Source organism: Zingiber officinale, chromosome 4A, assembly GCF_018446385.1.
Source record: "Zingiber officinale cultivar Zhangliang chromosome 4A, Zo_v1.1, whole genome shotgun sequence".
Lineage (NCBI taxonomy): Eukaryota > Viridiplantae > Streptophyta > Magnoliopsida > Zingiberales > Zingiberaceae > Zingiber > Zingiber officinale.
In genome coordinates, this window is record NC_055992.1 from 122,273,352 (window position 1) to 122,289,121 (window position 15,770).

At 36.3% G+C, this 15,770-nt stretch overlaps 2 protein-coding genes across 2 annotated transcripts; both read left to right on the forward strand.

Moving 5' to 3' along the window:
• Nucleotides 1–9,767: 9,767 nt before the first annotated feature.
• On the forward strand, nucleotides 9,768–12,420 carry LOC121970858 (arginine decarboxylase-like). Its single transcript, XM_042521853.1, has one exon. It carries the CDS (start codon nucleotides 10,092–10,094, stop codon nucleotides 12,261–12,263), a length of 2,172 nt encoding a protein of 723 aa, XP_042377787.1. The 5' UTR covers nucleotides 9,768–10,091; the 3' UTR covers nucleotides 12,264–12,420.
• Nucleotides 12,421–12,617: 197 nt separating this feature from the next.
• LOC121970859 (histone H3.3-like) lies at nucleotides 12,618–13,631 on the forward strand. The gene is made up of 2 exons (XM_042521854.1): nucleotides 12,618–13,043; nucleotides 13,137–13,631. The coding sequence occupies exons 1-2, from the start codon at nucleotides 12,972–12,974 to the stop codon at nucleotides 13,473–13,475; spliced, it is 411 nt and encodes a 136-aa protein (XP_042377788.1). The 5' UTR covers nucleotides 12,618–12,971; the 3' UTR covers nucleotides 13,476–13,631.
• Nucleotides 13,632–15,770: the final 2,139 nt, after the last annotated feature.

Consider the following 15,770-nt stretch of genomic DNA (forward strand, 5'->3'; position numbering starts at 1 on the left):
CTTTACAACAAAAACAACAAATTCATTAATTTAAAGATATTTCAACCACAACAAGATTTGGGGGTTTTTGTTAAAAACATGGCATGGCTCAATTCCCACACACTAATTTTTTTTTGAAAAAACAGATAACCAATTTTCAAATAACTTTTTTCTACTGCAACAAAGTATAAATAATTCTGCTGCGTTGAACCAATTTTGAATCAAACTAGAATCAAGCTCAAACTTAAAGATAATGAACCGAGCCCGAGCTCAAGCCTCTTATAATTCATCTTGGATTATTCGATTACACCCCTAACAATAAAACAACCTTTATAAGTGAGACAATGATTAAACACTATAACGAATAATTAAAGAATTTAAAATTAAAATCTCAACTACAATACATTTCAATGGACTTCCATAAATACTTTCCATTTTATTTTAATGATGAACATAAAAAAAACTTCCATAGACCCTAACAAAAAGAATTATCTGACACTCCAACTGTTATCTAGCATTTAAGATTCAAATCCAAAATACGATCCACAAGAAAATATATTCCTCTACAAACCTAAAAACGCTAAACACTCCGAATAAATAATCACTAGCCCATATGAATTTGAAGGCATTAATTTCAAAGAATGATAACTCAATTTATAAAAATAAGCTTTTACCGGCAATGAAGGGATACGGAAGCTAGTGAGGACGGCTTGCTGCGATTCTGCACTTCAGATCGACACGGTTTTCTGCAGGGAGGGAAGAGGAGGGCTTCTGCGGGGGTCTCTGCGGCGGGTCTCGGCAGCGTTGGGAGGAAGAGGAGGGCTTCTGGGGGGGTCTCTGCGGCGGGTCTCAACAGCATTGGGAGGAAGAGGCGCTAGGGCACAGGGAATGGAAAGAGGCGCTAGGGCACAGGTCTGGAGGAAGAGGCGCTAGGGCACAGGTTGGCGATTTTCTGCAGGGACTGGGCGAGGGGGTGAGGAAGTCGGGAGGAAGAGGAAGATGCGGCGACGTCGGGAGGGAGAGGAAGAAAGAGGAGCTAGGGCACTGCAGAAAATCGTGGCGAGAAGTGAGGAAGAGGAAGAAAGAGGAGCTGTTAATGGTTGTGACGCGGACTGTGCCACGAGGGCAGTCCGCAGCGGTTCGCAGGATTTAGTCCGCAGCAGAGCATCCCTGTATATATATATATATATATATATATATATATATATATATATATATATATATTTCTGGAAATGTAAATTATATAAAATATAAAATATAAAATACTATTTAAAAAATAAATACTTATAATAAAATATGAATGAAATTTGATAAATGATTTGGGAAGTGAGAGAAATTAGGTCAAAAGTGTGATGATAATTAAATAAAATGATACATTTATTAAGGATATAAATATCAATTTTTAATTTTATACCATAAACAAAAAAACATAAGCGAGAAAAAATGTCAAATTCTTACTGATCCTGTCTGAGCACTGAGTCGACGAACGCTAGGGACGTAGCACTCTCTGCTGCCTTCGACTGGTGATGTGGATCTCCAGCGGACCTACAAAGAAACCGAGCCGGGAGAAGTTTCCCGGCGACGACCCTCCGACGCTCAAGTCAGGCAACGAAGAAGTAGAGTAACGTTACTGTGGCTACAGTGATCAAGATTGCATACCTTCGTCGAAGTCTGGGGGTCCTTATATAGGACCCCGGGGAGGCGCGGGCACGCTCGATGCGTGCACGCTTCCCCAAATATACCTTAGTAGGGTTGTGTCAGAAAAGCAAGTCTGACGTCATTCCGTAATCGTCCGAGCATCTCCCTGATGTGACGGTGGAAACTTCCACCATACGATACTCTGTCTGCTCCGGCCGCCGACCATGCTGTTTGTCGGCGGCAGGTGTCTCGAGGATGAAGCTACCAGCTGTCCTTTTTGTCTCCTAGCGTTTTCACCTGCTTTCGGGCCGAGCGGACCCGCCGCTCAGCGCTCTTGGTTTCCGGGAATGCGCCTACCTTGGCCTGGGCGATGAAGCCCTGCTTCTGTGCTCGGATGGAATTGTGCCTTATTGTCATGCGGCTCGGCCGAGCATTCCGCTCGGCCCATAGACTCTACTTGAGCGTCTGAAACCCGACCCTTGGTCGGACTGTCTTTCGTCCGGTCCGGGAGACCCTTGGTCGGATGTCCGCTCGGCATGACCTCTGTCTGTTCAACATGACCTTAGGGTTGACTTCCTTGACCGTTGGTCTCCACGTATCGTTTGACCCTCCGCCAATAAAGATTCTCCGTCCTTATCATCGGATCACTTACTATTAACTTTTGAGTAAAAATTGTTGAAGTAAATTTTGACATTCACAAATATTTAAAAGTATTTCCATATAATTAGAATTTAATAAAACGCTTAGTAGAAGCTCTAGCAAACACGTCTGACTTACTAATTCAAATAAAACATAAAAATATATTATAATATACTTTTGGGCTAATATTACAGTATATTATCAAAAATTAAATGCTTTCTAACCTACTATGAAATTAAAACATTTAATCAAATACATTTGATAAACAAAAAATATTCGATCCATGAAGTTTAATTTTCTTTATTTATGTTACTAATCATAAAAAATTATTTTTTCTTTGAGAAAATCCATAATTTTAATGATCAATGAATATCTTATTATTTATTATTTTTTAATAGGTATTTTATAAATATGTTAAATATATGATTATTTTATGCATGACAATTCACTTTGATGACCCTAAACTATTTTAAGAGTTTATTTCTATGGTTCAGGTTTTGGTTATAGTGTTAAAGTTATTTTTTTTTTTAGATTTTACCTCTGCGGTTTAGGCTTTCCAATTAGATTATAGTATTTAGTTTTAAAAAAAAATTAAAATAAAATTATTTTAAGTATTTATTGAATATTGTAATATGTTAAGGGGATATATTAATGTATTAGAAATTTATATAAAGAAATGTGAAAATTTTAAATTATTTTTTTATTTAAAAACTAATAAAAAAAAAAACGCGCGATTGATATGCTGCGCGCGCACAGTTACACACTGTGCAGGCGCGCCAGCATATCAATCCTCATGAGTATTAATATTGTGCGCGACTGTGCGCGTCGCGCACAATATCAGTGTTTTTTTTTTTTTATTTTTTTATTTTTTGAATTTAAAAAATTTCACATTTCCTTATATAAATTTCTAATACATTAATATATCCCCTAAACACATTACAATATTCAATAAATACTTAAATTAATTTTATTTTAATTTTTTTTAAACCAAACACTATAACTAATTAGTAAACTTAAACCCTATAGGTAAAATCTAAAAAAAAAAAATAGCTTTAACACTATACCCAAAGCTGAACCCTATAAATAAAATTGTAAAAAAAATTTTTAATTAATTTATATATATATATATATATATATATATATATATATATATTACACTCATTAATCTAATTAATAAACTATAATAAATCAGTGCATAACTTTATTATATCATGCATTATTAAAGATACTAATGATAATAAAAAACTAATTTACATTTGATAAATGAATTTTTATTCAACATACTTAATAGTAAAAAGTGTTCCATGCCATTAATACATATATATTAATTTATAATCCAGCATAATAAATTCATATGAAAATATATAGATTTCACTATGATACTAGGTGTAAAAAAATATATAGAAATCAATAAAATTACATGAAAGTTATATGTATGTATACAAAATGGTAGAAATGAGTCTTAACTTTGAAAAATATCCTCTTAATCTTAATACAAGGCATCTCACTTTCGGAACAAAATCGAATAAATCGTGAAATCTATATATTTTAATAAAGAAATCATTGCAATATTGATTTCTCTCTTCTTTTCTTTTTTAAAAAGGACATAATTCATTTTCATTATAAATATTATTATGCTTTGTATTTATAGACAAAGAAAGGACCAATATATGTATAACATCTTTATTTCAATATATCAATTATGCATTTGTTATTATTATTATTATTATTAATGCATCTGTTAAATAATCTTACTATTTTATTAAAAATTTTCTCCCTTTACTAACTAACTTTGATGAAGCTTAAAATGAATTTACGTTACTGTACTTTTTTCTATTCACACTAAAAATAATTTCAAGTTTTATTAGTAATTTCACAAGCGAAACAATCAGTGATCTAGAGTTCGAGACTCAGTTATGACGTATTATTATGAATTTTTCTCTGGTTGTTTTATATAAAAAAATAAAGTTCTCTTTAGTCCCACATCTTAGAATTGATAACACTATAATCAAAGAAGCTTCTATAAATATTTTAATCCGACGATATTAAAAAATATACTTTTCTTAGTTTCTTTTACTAAGATAAGTATAATATTAAATTAAAATAATTTTTTTTATAGGGAAGCTCATTACAGTAGTTTATTGCTGGGGCCTAAATAATTTATATATTATTATATTACATACGCAACGCGTGTGCACGATCATACTAGTATTAATAATAAGTTACACACATTTTACATTCTATTAGAAACTTCAATTATCTTAAATTACTTTAGTTTTACTATATATATATATATATATATATATATCTATATATATATATATATATATCTTTTGGATAATTGTTATCCTAACGAATAATTATTAGTTTTGCATATCAATACAAAAACTATTTTTTTAAATCCTATAAATTTTATAAAACACTGAGAAATAGATAACGAAAGTTGACATTTGAAAAAATACATTATGATTGATCCGGTGGTAAGGTGGAGCCCATCCGATAGGAGGTCAAAATGGTCAACACCTGGCAGACGTCCGATCGGGCAAATTACCTTCCTGATCAACAGAAAGAATAGCTGACCGATATAATTGACAGCTCAGCATGACACCGAATTTTCGACGCTCATAAGGTAAAGCGGGAAGAGACGAAGACACGGTCGCTCGCCTAACATTAAGACACGGCATCAACCCTGCAGTTAAGGCTCACTTGCTCGACATGGTGGATTCGGACATCAAATCACCGGCCGAGCGGGCATCCAAATCCGTCCGACCTTGGTGTCGCCTGGAGGGCGTTAGCCGAGCAGTTCCTCCGCTCGACCCGGGGAAGGCACTAGCAAAACCGTTCCTCCGCTCGGCCCGTTAAAGGACAAGGGGAGTAGTTGGCGATATCTTCCTAGGAGCCAGTGCCGCTGACAAGAGGCTAGGGATGTAAACGAGTCGAACCGAGCCGAACAGTATCAGGCTCGAGCTCGACTCGTTTAAGTTATATTCGAGCTCGAGCTCGAATCGAGCTTTTATCACAAGGCTCGAGCGGCTCGTTTTAGAATTATCAGGCTCACGAACAGTTCGAGCTCGGCTCGTTACTAGCTCGATTATCATAGTTAACGAGCCTAACTCGTTAAGCGAGCTCGGACTCGTTTTCGGACTCGTTTAGAGCTCGTTTTTGGCTCGTTTTAGAGCTCGTTTTTTTGCTCATTTTAAGACTCGTTTTAGAGCACGTTTTTTGGCTCGTTTTAAGGCTCGTTTTTTTGGCTCGCAAACGAACATGTTCGCGAGCTCACGAGCCGAATATCCTTAACCTCGAGCTTGGCTCGATAAAACTGTCGAGCTCGAAATCGAGCTCGAGCTCGGCTCGATAAGATAAACGAACGAACTCGAACGAGTTTTTTACCGAATCGAGCTCCGAATAGCTCGCGAACCGTTTGGTTCATTTACATCCCTACAAGAGGCATGGTCGGCGGCATGGTCAGACAGAAAATCGTACGGTGGAAACTTCCACTGTCGCGTCAGAGATATGCTCGTACTATTAAGGTACGGCGTCTGACATGCTTTTCTAACACATTCATTCCAGGTAGGCTTTGAGGAGCGTGCATGCCTCTCTGGGGAGCCCTATATAAGAACCCCCAGATTTCGATGGAGGTATGCTCACTTCTTCACTGTAGTACAGTTCTTGTTTCTTCTTTGCTCTACTCTTTTTTCGTCAGAGATCTTACTTGAGCGTCGGAGGGTCATCACCGGGGAACCTCTCCCCGGTTCAGTGTTGTGTTCGTAGGTCCACGTCAACAGGAGGCTTACGTCTTTGGAGTCTTCGACCAGTCAACAAGAGTGTCACATCCCCAACGTCCATCGACTCAGTACTCGGACATGATTAATGACCATAAATTTTTATTAATAAAAAACTTTTTAAAAATAATTAAGCATGCTTAAATATTTAAACCCTAAATATGTAAAACACTGAAATATTATAAAAATTTAATTCAATAAAAATAATAAAAATAAAATAAAATCGTTCTTTTTTGCCTGCATCCAATGGAAAGCGAAAAAACTTGCACGCAACTAGGGCAGGCCAATGTGCGGACGTTGTTTTAGTCAAGTCAACAGTCAACAGTAGAGACTTATGCTCAACGTGCTATATGAAAAGTCTTGCTTTTTCATCGGTGGCCAAAGAAAAATATCCTTTTTCCTTTTTGTTGTTTGCATATTAGATATTCTCCCTTGATTTTTTTTTCATTCAATGAAAAAGTCAAATATTGTCACTTGAATATGGTGGATTGCATGAATCCTTAAATTGGGGGAAAAACACGGCAAAATTTAAACCTAATTTCTTGGGAGTGAAGGTAATGACGTCATCAATGAAGCATAATTCGGGTAGCAAAGATGGAATTTGCTATAAGGTCTTATTGTCGACTTTATAAAGATAATCAGAAAATTATAGTTAATCAGTAGAGAATTTTTTTTTAATTTTATCGAGATTCGAAGTTTTATCTTATTTTTTTTTCATAAAAAATTATTTAGTCGTTGCTATGAATTTGAATATTTTTTTATATTTAATAAAACAATTTTTTTTTCTTCTTTATATTTTACTTTTTCCATTATAACTAAAATTGCTATAACATTAGCCCAGAAGTTATGGGAAAATTAGAATTAAAGTATTTATTGAATAAAATATAGAATAAAACATCTTTTTTATTTTTTAAAAAATAATATGGCCTTTTAACGTTAACCAAAACAAGGGAAAGAGTTTAAAGTCGACTATATCGAAAATATCATATTTTTAAATAAATAAATATAGTTAGATTCGAATTTTAAACGTGATAGATGATGATGATAACGCTATGATTTGCCTCCCGACTAATCAAATCTAAGGATGTGTTTGGGTGAAAGTTATTCATAATCATTTTGATTATTTATTTAAAATTATCAAAAAAATCTTATTTATTTAGGTAATCGATTATTATTAAGTAATGTTTCATGTTCGACATGTTAGTAAAAGAAGTATGCAACCCGAAATCGAAAACCTAGGAAAAACAGAGGGGGCGTTTGATTTGTATTTTCTACGCTGTTTTCTATTTTCATTTTATGAGAAAATGGAAAACGTGTTTGATTTGTATTTTCCACGTTCATTTTTTAAAAAATGAGAGAGCGTTTTCTAAGAAAATAAAAAACGCGTAAAAGTCATTTTCTGAAAAACGAAAAATGTACGTTTTTCATAAAATAAAAATGGGATAAACCAAACGCACCACTAGTTTTTCTTGATTCCGGGGTTAATAAATTTTTTTTATTTAAAATACTCTCAGATAAGAGAAAAATGTGATTAAAAAAAATTTAAAGAAAAAAATAAAAAATACAAACATTAAAAAAAACTTTGAAAAAGAAAAAGAGATAAATATATATATATATATAATAAAAATAGAAAAATACAAAAAAATAAAAACTAGAAAAAGGTATTTTTTTAAAAAATAATAAAAATGTAAAAAAAATAAAATTTTAAAACATAAAAAACGTAAAAAAAAGTTAAAAAATAGAAAAACATAAAAAAAAATAGAAAAGAAAAAAAAACGTAATGAAAATAAAAAAAACTTAAAAAATTGTAAAAAATAAAAACTTCAACAAATTTTAAAAAATTAAAAAATTAAAAAATAAAAATTTGTAACAAATTAAAAATAAAAAAAATAAAAAAAACATAAAAAAAAAGGAAAAGAAATAAAATAAAACATACATAAAAATAAAGAAAATGTGAAAAAGAAAAAGTAAAAAAAACGTAGAGTTAAATAATAATAATAATATATGATTGATTTTATAATTGAGGGTAATATAGTAAAATATTAAAATAGATTATTCATTAAAACTTTCAAATAAATAAATTTTTAATACATTATTTTTGAACCAAACACCATTTGATTATATTTTATTCTCCATAATCATAATTTGATAATCACATAATCAAAATTATATATGATAATTTAAATTAAACGCACCCTAAATGCATCACTCAATCAATCTATTTAATTTCTCATGTTCTTCCATTTATTCTATTTATTAAATATTCAAAATTTATATTATCTTATTTTGAATTTATCAAAAGTTTTCCTAAATAACTTTAGAAAGCGGAGTCTACCATTTAATTTTTAAATCAATTGATTAATTAATTAATTGACTAATTATGAATGAGAATAAATTAATATTTATTTTTTAAATAATTAACAACTTTGATTGTCATGTACTAAAATCATCAATTATTATTATTTTAATAATTAATAATTTTGACATTTGAATATTAATTTTTAATTAGCAATTAATTTTGAATAACATTCATAACTCTCTCAGCTTTCTAAATAAACACTAAAAATAGTTTTTATTTATATATAGATATATGATTAATATATGGTAATTCGATATTTTTAGTTAAATTACTAATATTTTTTTTCTAATTTTATAGAATAGTAAATACTTGTATATTCTTGTCAAATGTGTATATATTAGATTTTTATTTAGAAGGTAAATTAACGTCAACAAAATAATTATTAGTATTTTACTATTTTATTAAAAATCTCGTCTTTTACTCACTAACTTTGATGAAACCTAGAATAAATTTACATTAATATCTTTTCTTCTATTCACACTAAAAATAATTCTAATATTTATTAGTAATTCCATAAGCAAAACAATCAGTGATCTAGAGTTCGAGACTCAGCTGCGACATTTTATTATGAATTTTTCTCATCGTTAATTTTTTCTAATTGTTTTATATAAAAAAATATAGTTAGTTCCAAATATTAGAATTGACAACATTATGATTAAAGAAGTTTTTATAAATATTTTAGACCAACAATATTAAAATATATATATATATATTTTAGTTTTTTTACTATGATAAATATAATATTAAATTAAATTAATTTTTTCCATAGAAAAGTCGTAAGGTGATACTCGAAAATCCATATAATTTAAATTTCAAAGATCTAAACAATTTAGATTTTCAAAAAATATTAAAATACTTTAATTAATATAATTTTATTATAAAAGATAAATATGATTTCAATGTATTATATTACGTACGATGACCCACACACTATTACTAATAATAATTATTATTTAAAAAATTAATTAAGGGACGCATCGTATGCCTTAAAATTCGAAACGTGGCACGATCGAGGCCGTCAGTTGAGATCCTCTTTCTACGCCTCCGCATCCAGATAAAACATCTCTCATCGTCACCCACTAAACGTACACGCCGCCCTTCTGCCTAGAAGACTGCGCTCCGCCTCTGATTGGACGATCCTGATTTAAATCTCCGTGGGGCCCTCTCGAACCACGCCGAGATCGGCTGCGGGTAATCTCAGATCCTCATGAGGACAGAATAGAAACGATATATTCAGCGCTCGTCCTATAAAATCTAATAAAACGGCACTAAGCTCGCCGCCTTCCTCTATGCCACTGTTTTGAAACATACCGTTATATATCCCTCGATCTCGCTATATAAACTCCTCCTCCCCCGCTTTCCAATCTCGTCAGGTTCCGACTCCGCCTCTCCGCCACTCGCTATTTATAACGCTCCCGCCGCTTGTTCCTCTAGGGATCTGTTCGCCTCCGCCATTCCTCCTTGGGATCGCCGGGCCTCTACTTAGCCGGAGGTCCATCGGCGTAGGTTAATTGCCTTTCGGTGATTTCTTCGTCCTACTTTCTTCTGAGCGTCCGGCGTGGTGGTTGCCCTGCCCTCCGTTAGCGCGCCGGGGCTTCCCTTCTTCATCGAAGTCTCTTCCTGTTTCACTTGAGGGGGAGGCCGGGGCTCCGGCCTCGGCGGCTTTTAAAGCCCCCGTCGGCGATCGGGAAGGGATGCCGGCCCTCGCTTGCGTAGATGCTGCTGTCTCGCCCCCTAGCTATGGCATAGCGTGGGACGGCGCCCTTCCCGCACCAGGGATATTCCCTGGAGGCGCTCCGACAACGCCAGTAGACGACGCCGCCGACGGCCGCCCCGTTCCGTGGTCCCCTGACCTCTCCGCCGTGCTATACCGGATCGATAGTTGGGGCGTGCCGTACTTCTGCATCAACGCCGCCGGCGACATCGCCGTCCGGCCTTACGGCGCTTCCACTCTCCCTCACCAGGAGATTGATCTGATGAAGGTGGTGAAGAAAGCCTCCGACCCCAAGTTCGACGGCGGTCTAGGCCTCCGCCTCCCGCTTCTCGTCCGCTTTCCTGACGTCCTCAGGCACCGGCTCGAGTCCCTCCACTCCGCCTTCGAGTTTGCCATCCAATCCAATGGCTACGGCTCTCCCTACCAGGGGGTCTACCCGGTGAAGTGCAACCAGGATCGCTACATCGTGGAGGACATCGTCGAATTTGGGGCGCCCTTTGGGTTCGGCCTTGAGGCCGGGTCAAAAGCGGAGCTTCTTCTCGCCATGAACTGTCTCTCCAAGGGAAGCCCTGAAGCTTTCCTCATCTGCAACGGGTATAAAGACGAGGAATACATAGTCCTTGCCCTAATTGCTCGTAGCATGGATCTCAACACAGTGATCGTCCTGGAACAAGAGGAGGAGCTCGACGCCGTGGTGGAGACTAGCCTGAGACTCGGTGTCCGGCCGGTGATTGGTCTTCGTGCGAAGCTCAGAACCAAACATTCCGGCCATTTCGGATCTACCTCTGGTGAAAATGGCAAGTTCGGTCTGACCACCGCCCAGATCCTCTCTGTTGCGCACAAGCTCCAGCGACTTGACATGCTCGATTGCCTTCAACTCTTGCATTTCCACATTGGCTCGCAGATTCCGTCGACGGCCCTCCTTTCTGACGGCGTCAGCGAGGCCGCCCAAATATATTGTGAACTCTCAAGGCTTGGGGCCTCGATGAGAGTGATTGACATCGGCGGTGGCCTGGGCATTGATTACGATGGCTCTCACTCAAGCGGAACGGATATGTCAGTGAGCTACAGCCTCGACGAGTACGCCGACGCTGTGGTTCGATCCGTGATGCTCGCCTGTGACCGGAAGCACATACGCCATCCCATCATCTGCAGCGAGAGCGGCCGGGCTCTCGTGTCACACCACTCGGTTCTTATCTTCGAAGCGATTTCATCCAGCACCAGCAAAGCTGAGGCATTGTCGTCCATGGCCCCAAATCTGGCCTACTTTCTCGATGAGCTTGCAGACGATGTTCGTTCAGACTACCGTAATTTGATGGCCGCTGCGTTCCGCTGTGAGTACGAGACCTGTGCTCTTTATGCCGACCGGTTGAAGTGGAGGTGCGTCGACCAATTCAAGGAGGGCATTCTCGGGCTGGAGCACCTTGCGGCTGTCGATGCCCTGTGCGACCTTGTGTCGAAGGAAATGGGGGTTGCTGATTCGGTGAAGACCTACCATGTTAACCTCTCTCTGTTCACCTCATTGCCCGATTTCTGGGCCATCGGGCAGCTTTTCCCCATCATCCCAATTCACCATCTCGATCAGCGACCTGAGGTCAAAGGTATTCTCTCGGATCTGACATGCGACAGCGACGGCAAGGTCGACAGGTTCATCGGCGGACAGTCGAGCCTCCCACTGCACGAGCTCGGAGGAATCACCGGCGAGGAAGGCGGATACTACCTGGGGATGTTTCTTGGCGGGGCTTACCAGGAGGCGCTGGGGGGGTTGCACAACCTATTCGGGGGGCCGAGCGTCGTGCGGGTGTCGCACGCCGACGGGCCGCACTGCTTCGCGGTGACGCTAGCTGTTCCCGGCCAGTCGTGCGCCGACGTCCTCCGGGCGCTGCAGCATGAGCCTGCGATGATGTTCGACGCCCTCAAGCACCGAGCCGAGGAATGCGCCGCCGGGTCCGGGGACGCTCTCTCCTGTGCCCTCGCCCACGCTTTCCACTCCATGCCGTACCTGGTCTCCCGCACCGCTGCACGTGCAGCAGCTCCCGGCAGCGACGGCGAGGCCACGGACGCCATGACCAGCGACTCGGAGGCCGGCGGCGGAGGCAGGGATGGGGAAGAAGACGAAGATTGGGAGTTCATGCGCTGCTTGAGCATGTGAATTGCGCGGTCACGACATTGCAGATCCTTGGTCGGTCACGAAATGGATACTTCAAATTTCGTAGGCGATGGTGATGCGATCTGACCGTTGAGGCAGGTCCGTTTCCTTCCTTTTGTTGCCCACCTTGTTTTTTTTTTCTTCTTTCCTTTTTTTTTTTTGTTTTTTTTTTTTTTTTTTTTTTTTTTTTTTTTTTTTTGCTATCCACTTGGAATTTTCCTCCATGGTCGGTTGAATGTTCTCGTAAAATATCTTTTACAAAATTGATAAGATAAAAAAAATATAAACTGATTTTAAAGATAAATTGATAAAGATTAAAAGATACTTTTATTTAGACAAATTATACTTTTATGGCCCGTGTGAACCGTGTCACAGAAATCGGCTCAGCCTAAAAGCCGTAGTTTGCAAGACACCCAAACTCGACTGTCCTTCTCCCTCCTAAACCGTTCGATCCAGCTTCCACTAATCGAGACCGTCGAAATATAATACGAAATGTAAAAAAGATTTATGACGTAAGCGATCTTCTCCAAAGCGCATCATCCAATCAGAGTAAAGCACGCAGATCGTGTGCTTCCCTAACCAATCCAAGACTGTCCGATCCAACTCCACACGGATCGAACCGTTCCCCAGTCCAATAAATACGCTCCTTATTCAAACCTCAAATTGTATCCCGCTTTTTGCCTCTCGTTCAAATCCTTCAGATCCTTTGCCATGGCTCGTACCAAGCAAACAGCCCGCAAATCAACCGGCGGCAAAGCTCCCCGGAAGCAGCTCGCCACCAAGGTTCGTATTCTAAACCTCAGTCGATTGATTATTCGTTTTATTTCTTCCTTTTTTTTTTTACGAGTTCGCCGTCCCTATGTTGATCTGCCGCAGGCGGCCAGGAAATCGGCGCCGACCACAGGCGGCGTGAAGAAGCCCCACCGGTACCGTCCCGGCACAGTGGCGCTTCGCGAGATCCGCAAGTACCAGAAGAGCACGGACCTGCTTATCCGGAAGCTGCCGTTCCAGCGGCTGGTGCGGGAGATCGCGCAGGACTTCAAGACCGATCTCCGGTTCCAGAGTCACGCCGTGCTGGCGCTTCAGGAGGCCGCGGAGGCCTACCTAGTAGGACTCTTCGAAGACACCAATCTTTGTGCGATCCACGCCAAGAGAGTCACCATCATGCCCAAGGATATCCAGTTAGCTCGCCGGATCCGCGGCGAACGCGCCTGATTTCGATGCTGCAATCCTTTTTGTTGATGATCCTGATTGATTACTTGCGGGATCAAAATAATGCTTCTTTCGAAACTCAAGCAATTGCGATATTCCTTATTTGTAAATGCGTATACTGAGTTTTGCAATTATCAGTCTAATTAAATCCTTAACTAATTCGAAATTCAAGACTTAGCTTCTTTGATTTCAATTATCTATTAATATATTTAATTAAACTAATATAAAGGAATAAATTAATTTGAGATCGATGGATTAAAAGTAAAAAATTGGTTATATACATTATTTATTAAAAGCTTTTGGAAAATGTTTTATTTTTCAATTTTAGTTATCATGTGTGCACCTACCTATTTTGTGTTATTAGAAGATCAACCCTTGTGTTATTTAAATTGTCGTTTAGATGTTCACAATTTGATCTCATATTATGACGTATTTAAAAGCTTTTTCTGATTTATTATAGTGATTTGTGAAAATTTTATGTAAAGTCGGAATGATTAGGGATAGTAAAGTAATTGAGATTATATTTTTTTTATTAGAATATATTTAGTTAAAATTATCATACATAATTTTTGATTATTTTAATTAACTAAAGTGATGAAAAATAAAATATAATTTTAGTTTAATTTAGATAATGTAATAAAAAAAATCAAACATTTTAATGTATAATCTGATTTATTATTTTATTATATTATCCTCGTTTTAAAACTAATTATGCACATTATTTTTTTTCTTTTTAAACTGTATGATTTAGTTTACTCTTTTCTCTATTTTGTACGGCTTTTTAAAAAAATTTACGTGTTTTTTTTGTTTAAGGGGTTTTTCTTGGTTTTTTAATGTTTACGTTTTTTCATTTTTCTTTATTTGGTTAAGGTTTTTTTGGGGTGTTAGTTTACGTTTTTTTTTGTTTTTTACTTTACGTGTTTTCTTTCGTTAACGGTTTTTTTTAGTTTAAATCTTCGTTATAAAAAATTTCAAGAGATTTTTTGATTAAATATTTTTATTAATTTTGAAATAAAGAAAAATCTTATTTTTCCGAAGTTTATTTGATTCCGAGTTAATGTCATGTCCTTTTTGCTAACATATTATTATTTGGGAATGGTTGATTATCTGAACTAAATAGATCTTTCATTAATAACTTTAGATGATAATTAATATTATCAAAATAATCCCGAACCAAATATACTCATTCACGTGAACATAATCTTGAATTGATGGGGTGGGCCAGCCCTAGCCTTGGCCCTGGCCCACCCCATAAGTGTATTTTTTATTAAAAATTATAAATTTTAAAATTCAAAATTATATAAAATAGGTAAATAATAAATTATTAAGCGTATTTTTTAATAATATTATTATTTATAATTTTTAAACGATAATAATTTAATCCAACTGTTTGGTTTTCTATTTTATATTATTTTATTTATTTATAATTTAATTTTTATTTAATTCAAATTAAATTAAATAGCAAATAAATAATTTATAAGCTTAGTTGACGACTATTATTAAACTAATAATAATAATTTTAATATTTTAAAATATATTTATTTAATATAATATAATTTTAAAATAATTAAGTGGATGCTAGAATTCATAAATAATAAATGTTAATATTAAAAATACATATATTTGAAAATTATATACAGTTACGCTAAATATATAGAAGTGAATCCTATATTTTTTTTAAGAGAAATGTTTATATAGACAGTATTCTATTTCTTATCCATAATTTATTATTAATTAAACATATATGTTTTGTATTAAAAACATTATTTTGTAGATACCCCATTTGTTTAGATAATTACAAATTAATTTACTCGTTGATCATTTATAGTAGATTTATTTTCCTCATAGTGGTGTGATGATTAAAATATAGGATGTTATCATATATGATTTTAAGGTTGAAATTTGGTACATTCAAGCATGTCTTCCTCATAGTTTGGCCACTTGCACTGATGGCCAGTAGTCATTCGTCATTTAACTCTTCCGTATTTGTTTAGGGACGGATTGACAAAGTGCTGGGCCCGAACGAATCGCCTTTTGTTGCATTTTAGTTAACAATAACGTTTCCTCGGGGTGGTGTGGTGATTGAAGCATGGGGTATTTCCACATGAGGTCTTGGGGTCGAAACTCGATGCGTCCGAGCATGCCCTCCCCAATGCTTTGACCATTTGCACTAATGACTAGTAGTCATCCATGATTTATCTCCGTATAAAAACGGATTGGGGGGACAAAGGGCTAGCAAATTGCCTTTTGTCATATTTTAATTATCATTAACGTGCAGTGGTTGCGGCATGAAATATT

Excerpts from the sequence above, each read along its gene's own strand:
- LOC121970858 (XM_042521853.1), top strand. The coding sequence starts at position 10,092 with ATGCCGGCCCTCGCTTGCGTAGATGCTGCTGTCTCGCCCCCTAGCTAT.
- LOC121970859 (XM_042521854.1), top strand. The coding sequence starts at position 12,972 with ATGGCTCGTACCAAGCAAACAGCCCGCAAATCAACCGGCGGCAAAGCT. Across the intron at positions 13,044-13,136 it reads GGAAGCAGCTCGCCACCAAG|GCGGCCAGGAAATCGGCGCC; the intron begins GTTCGTATTCTA and ends GATCTGCCGCAG.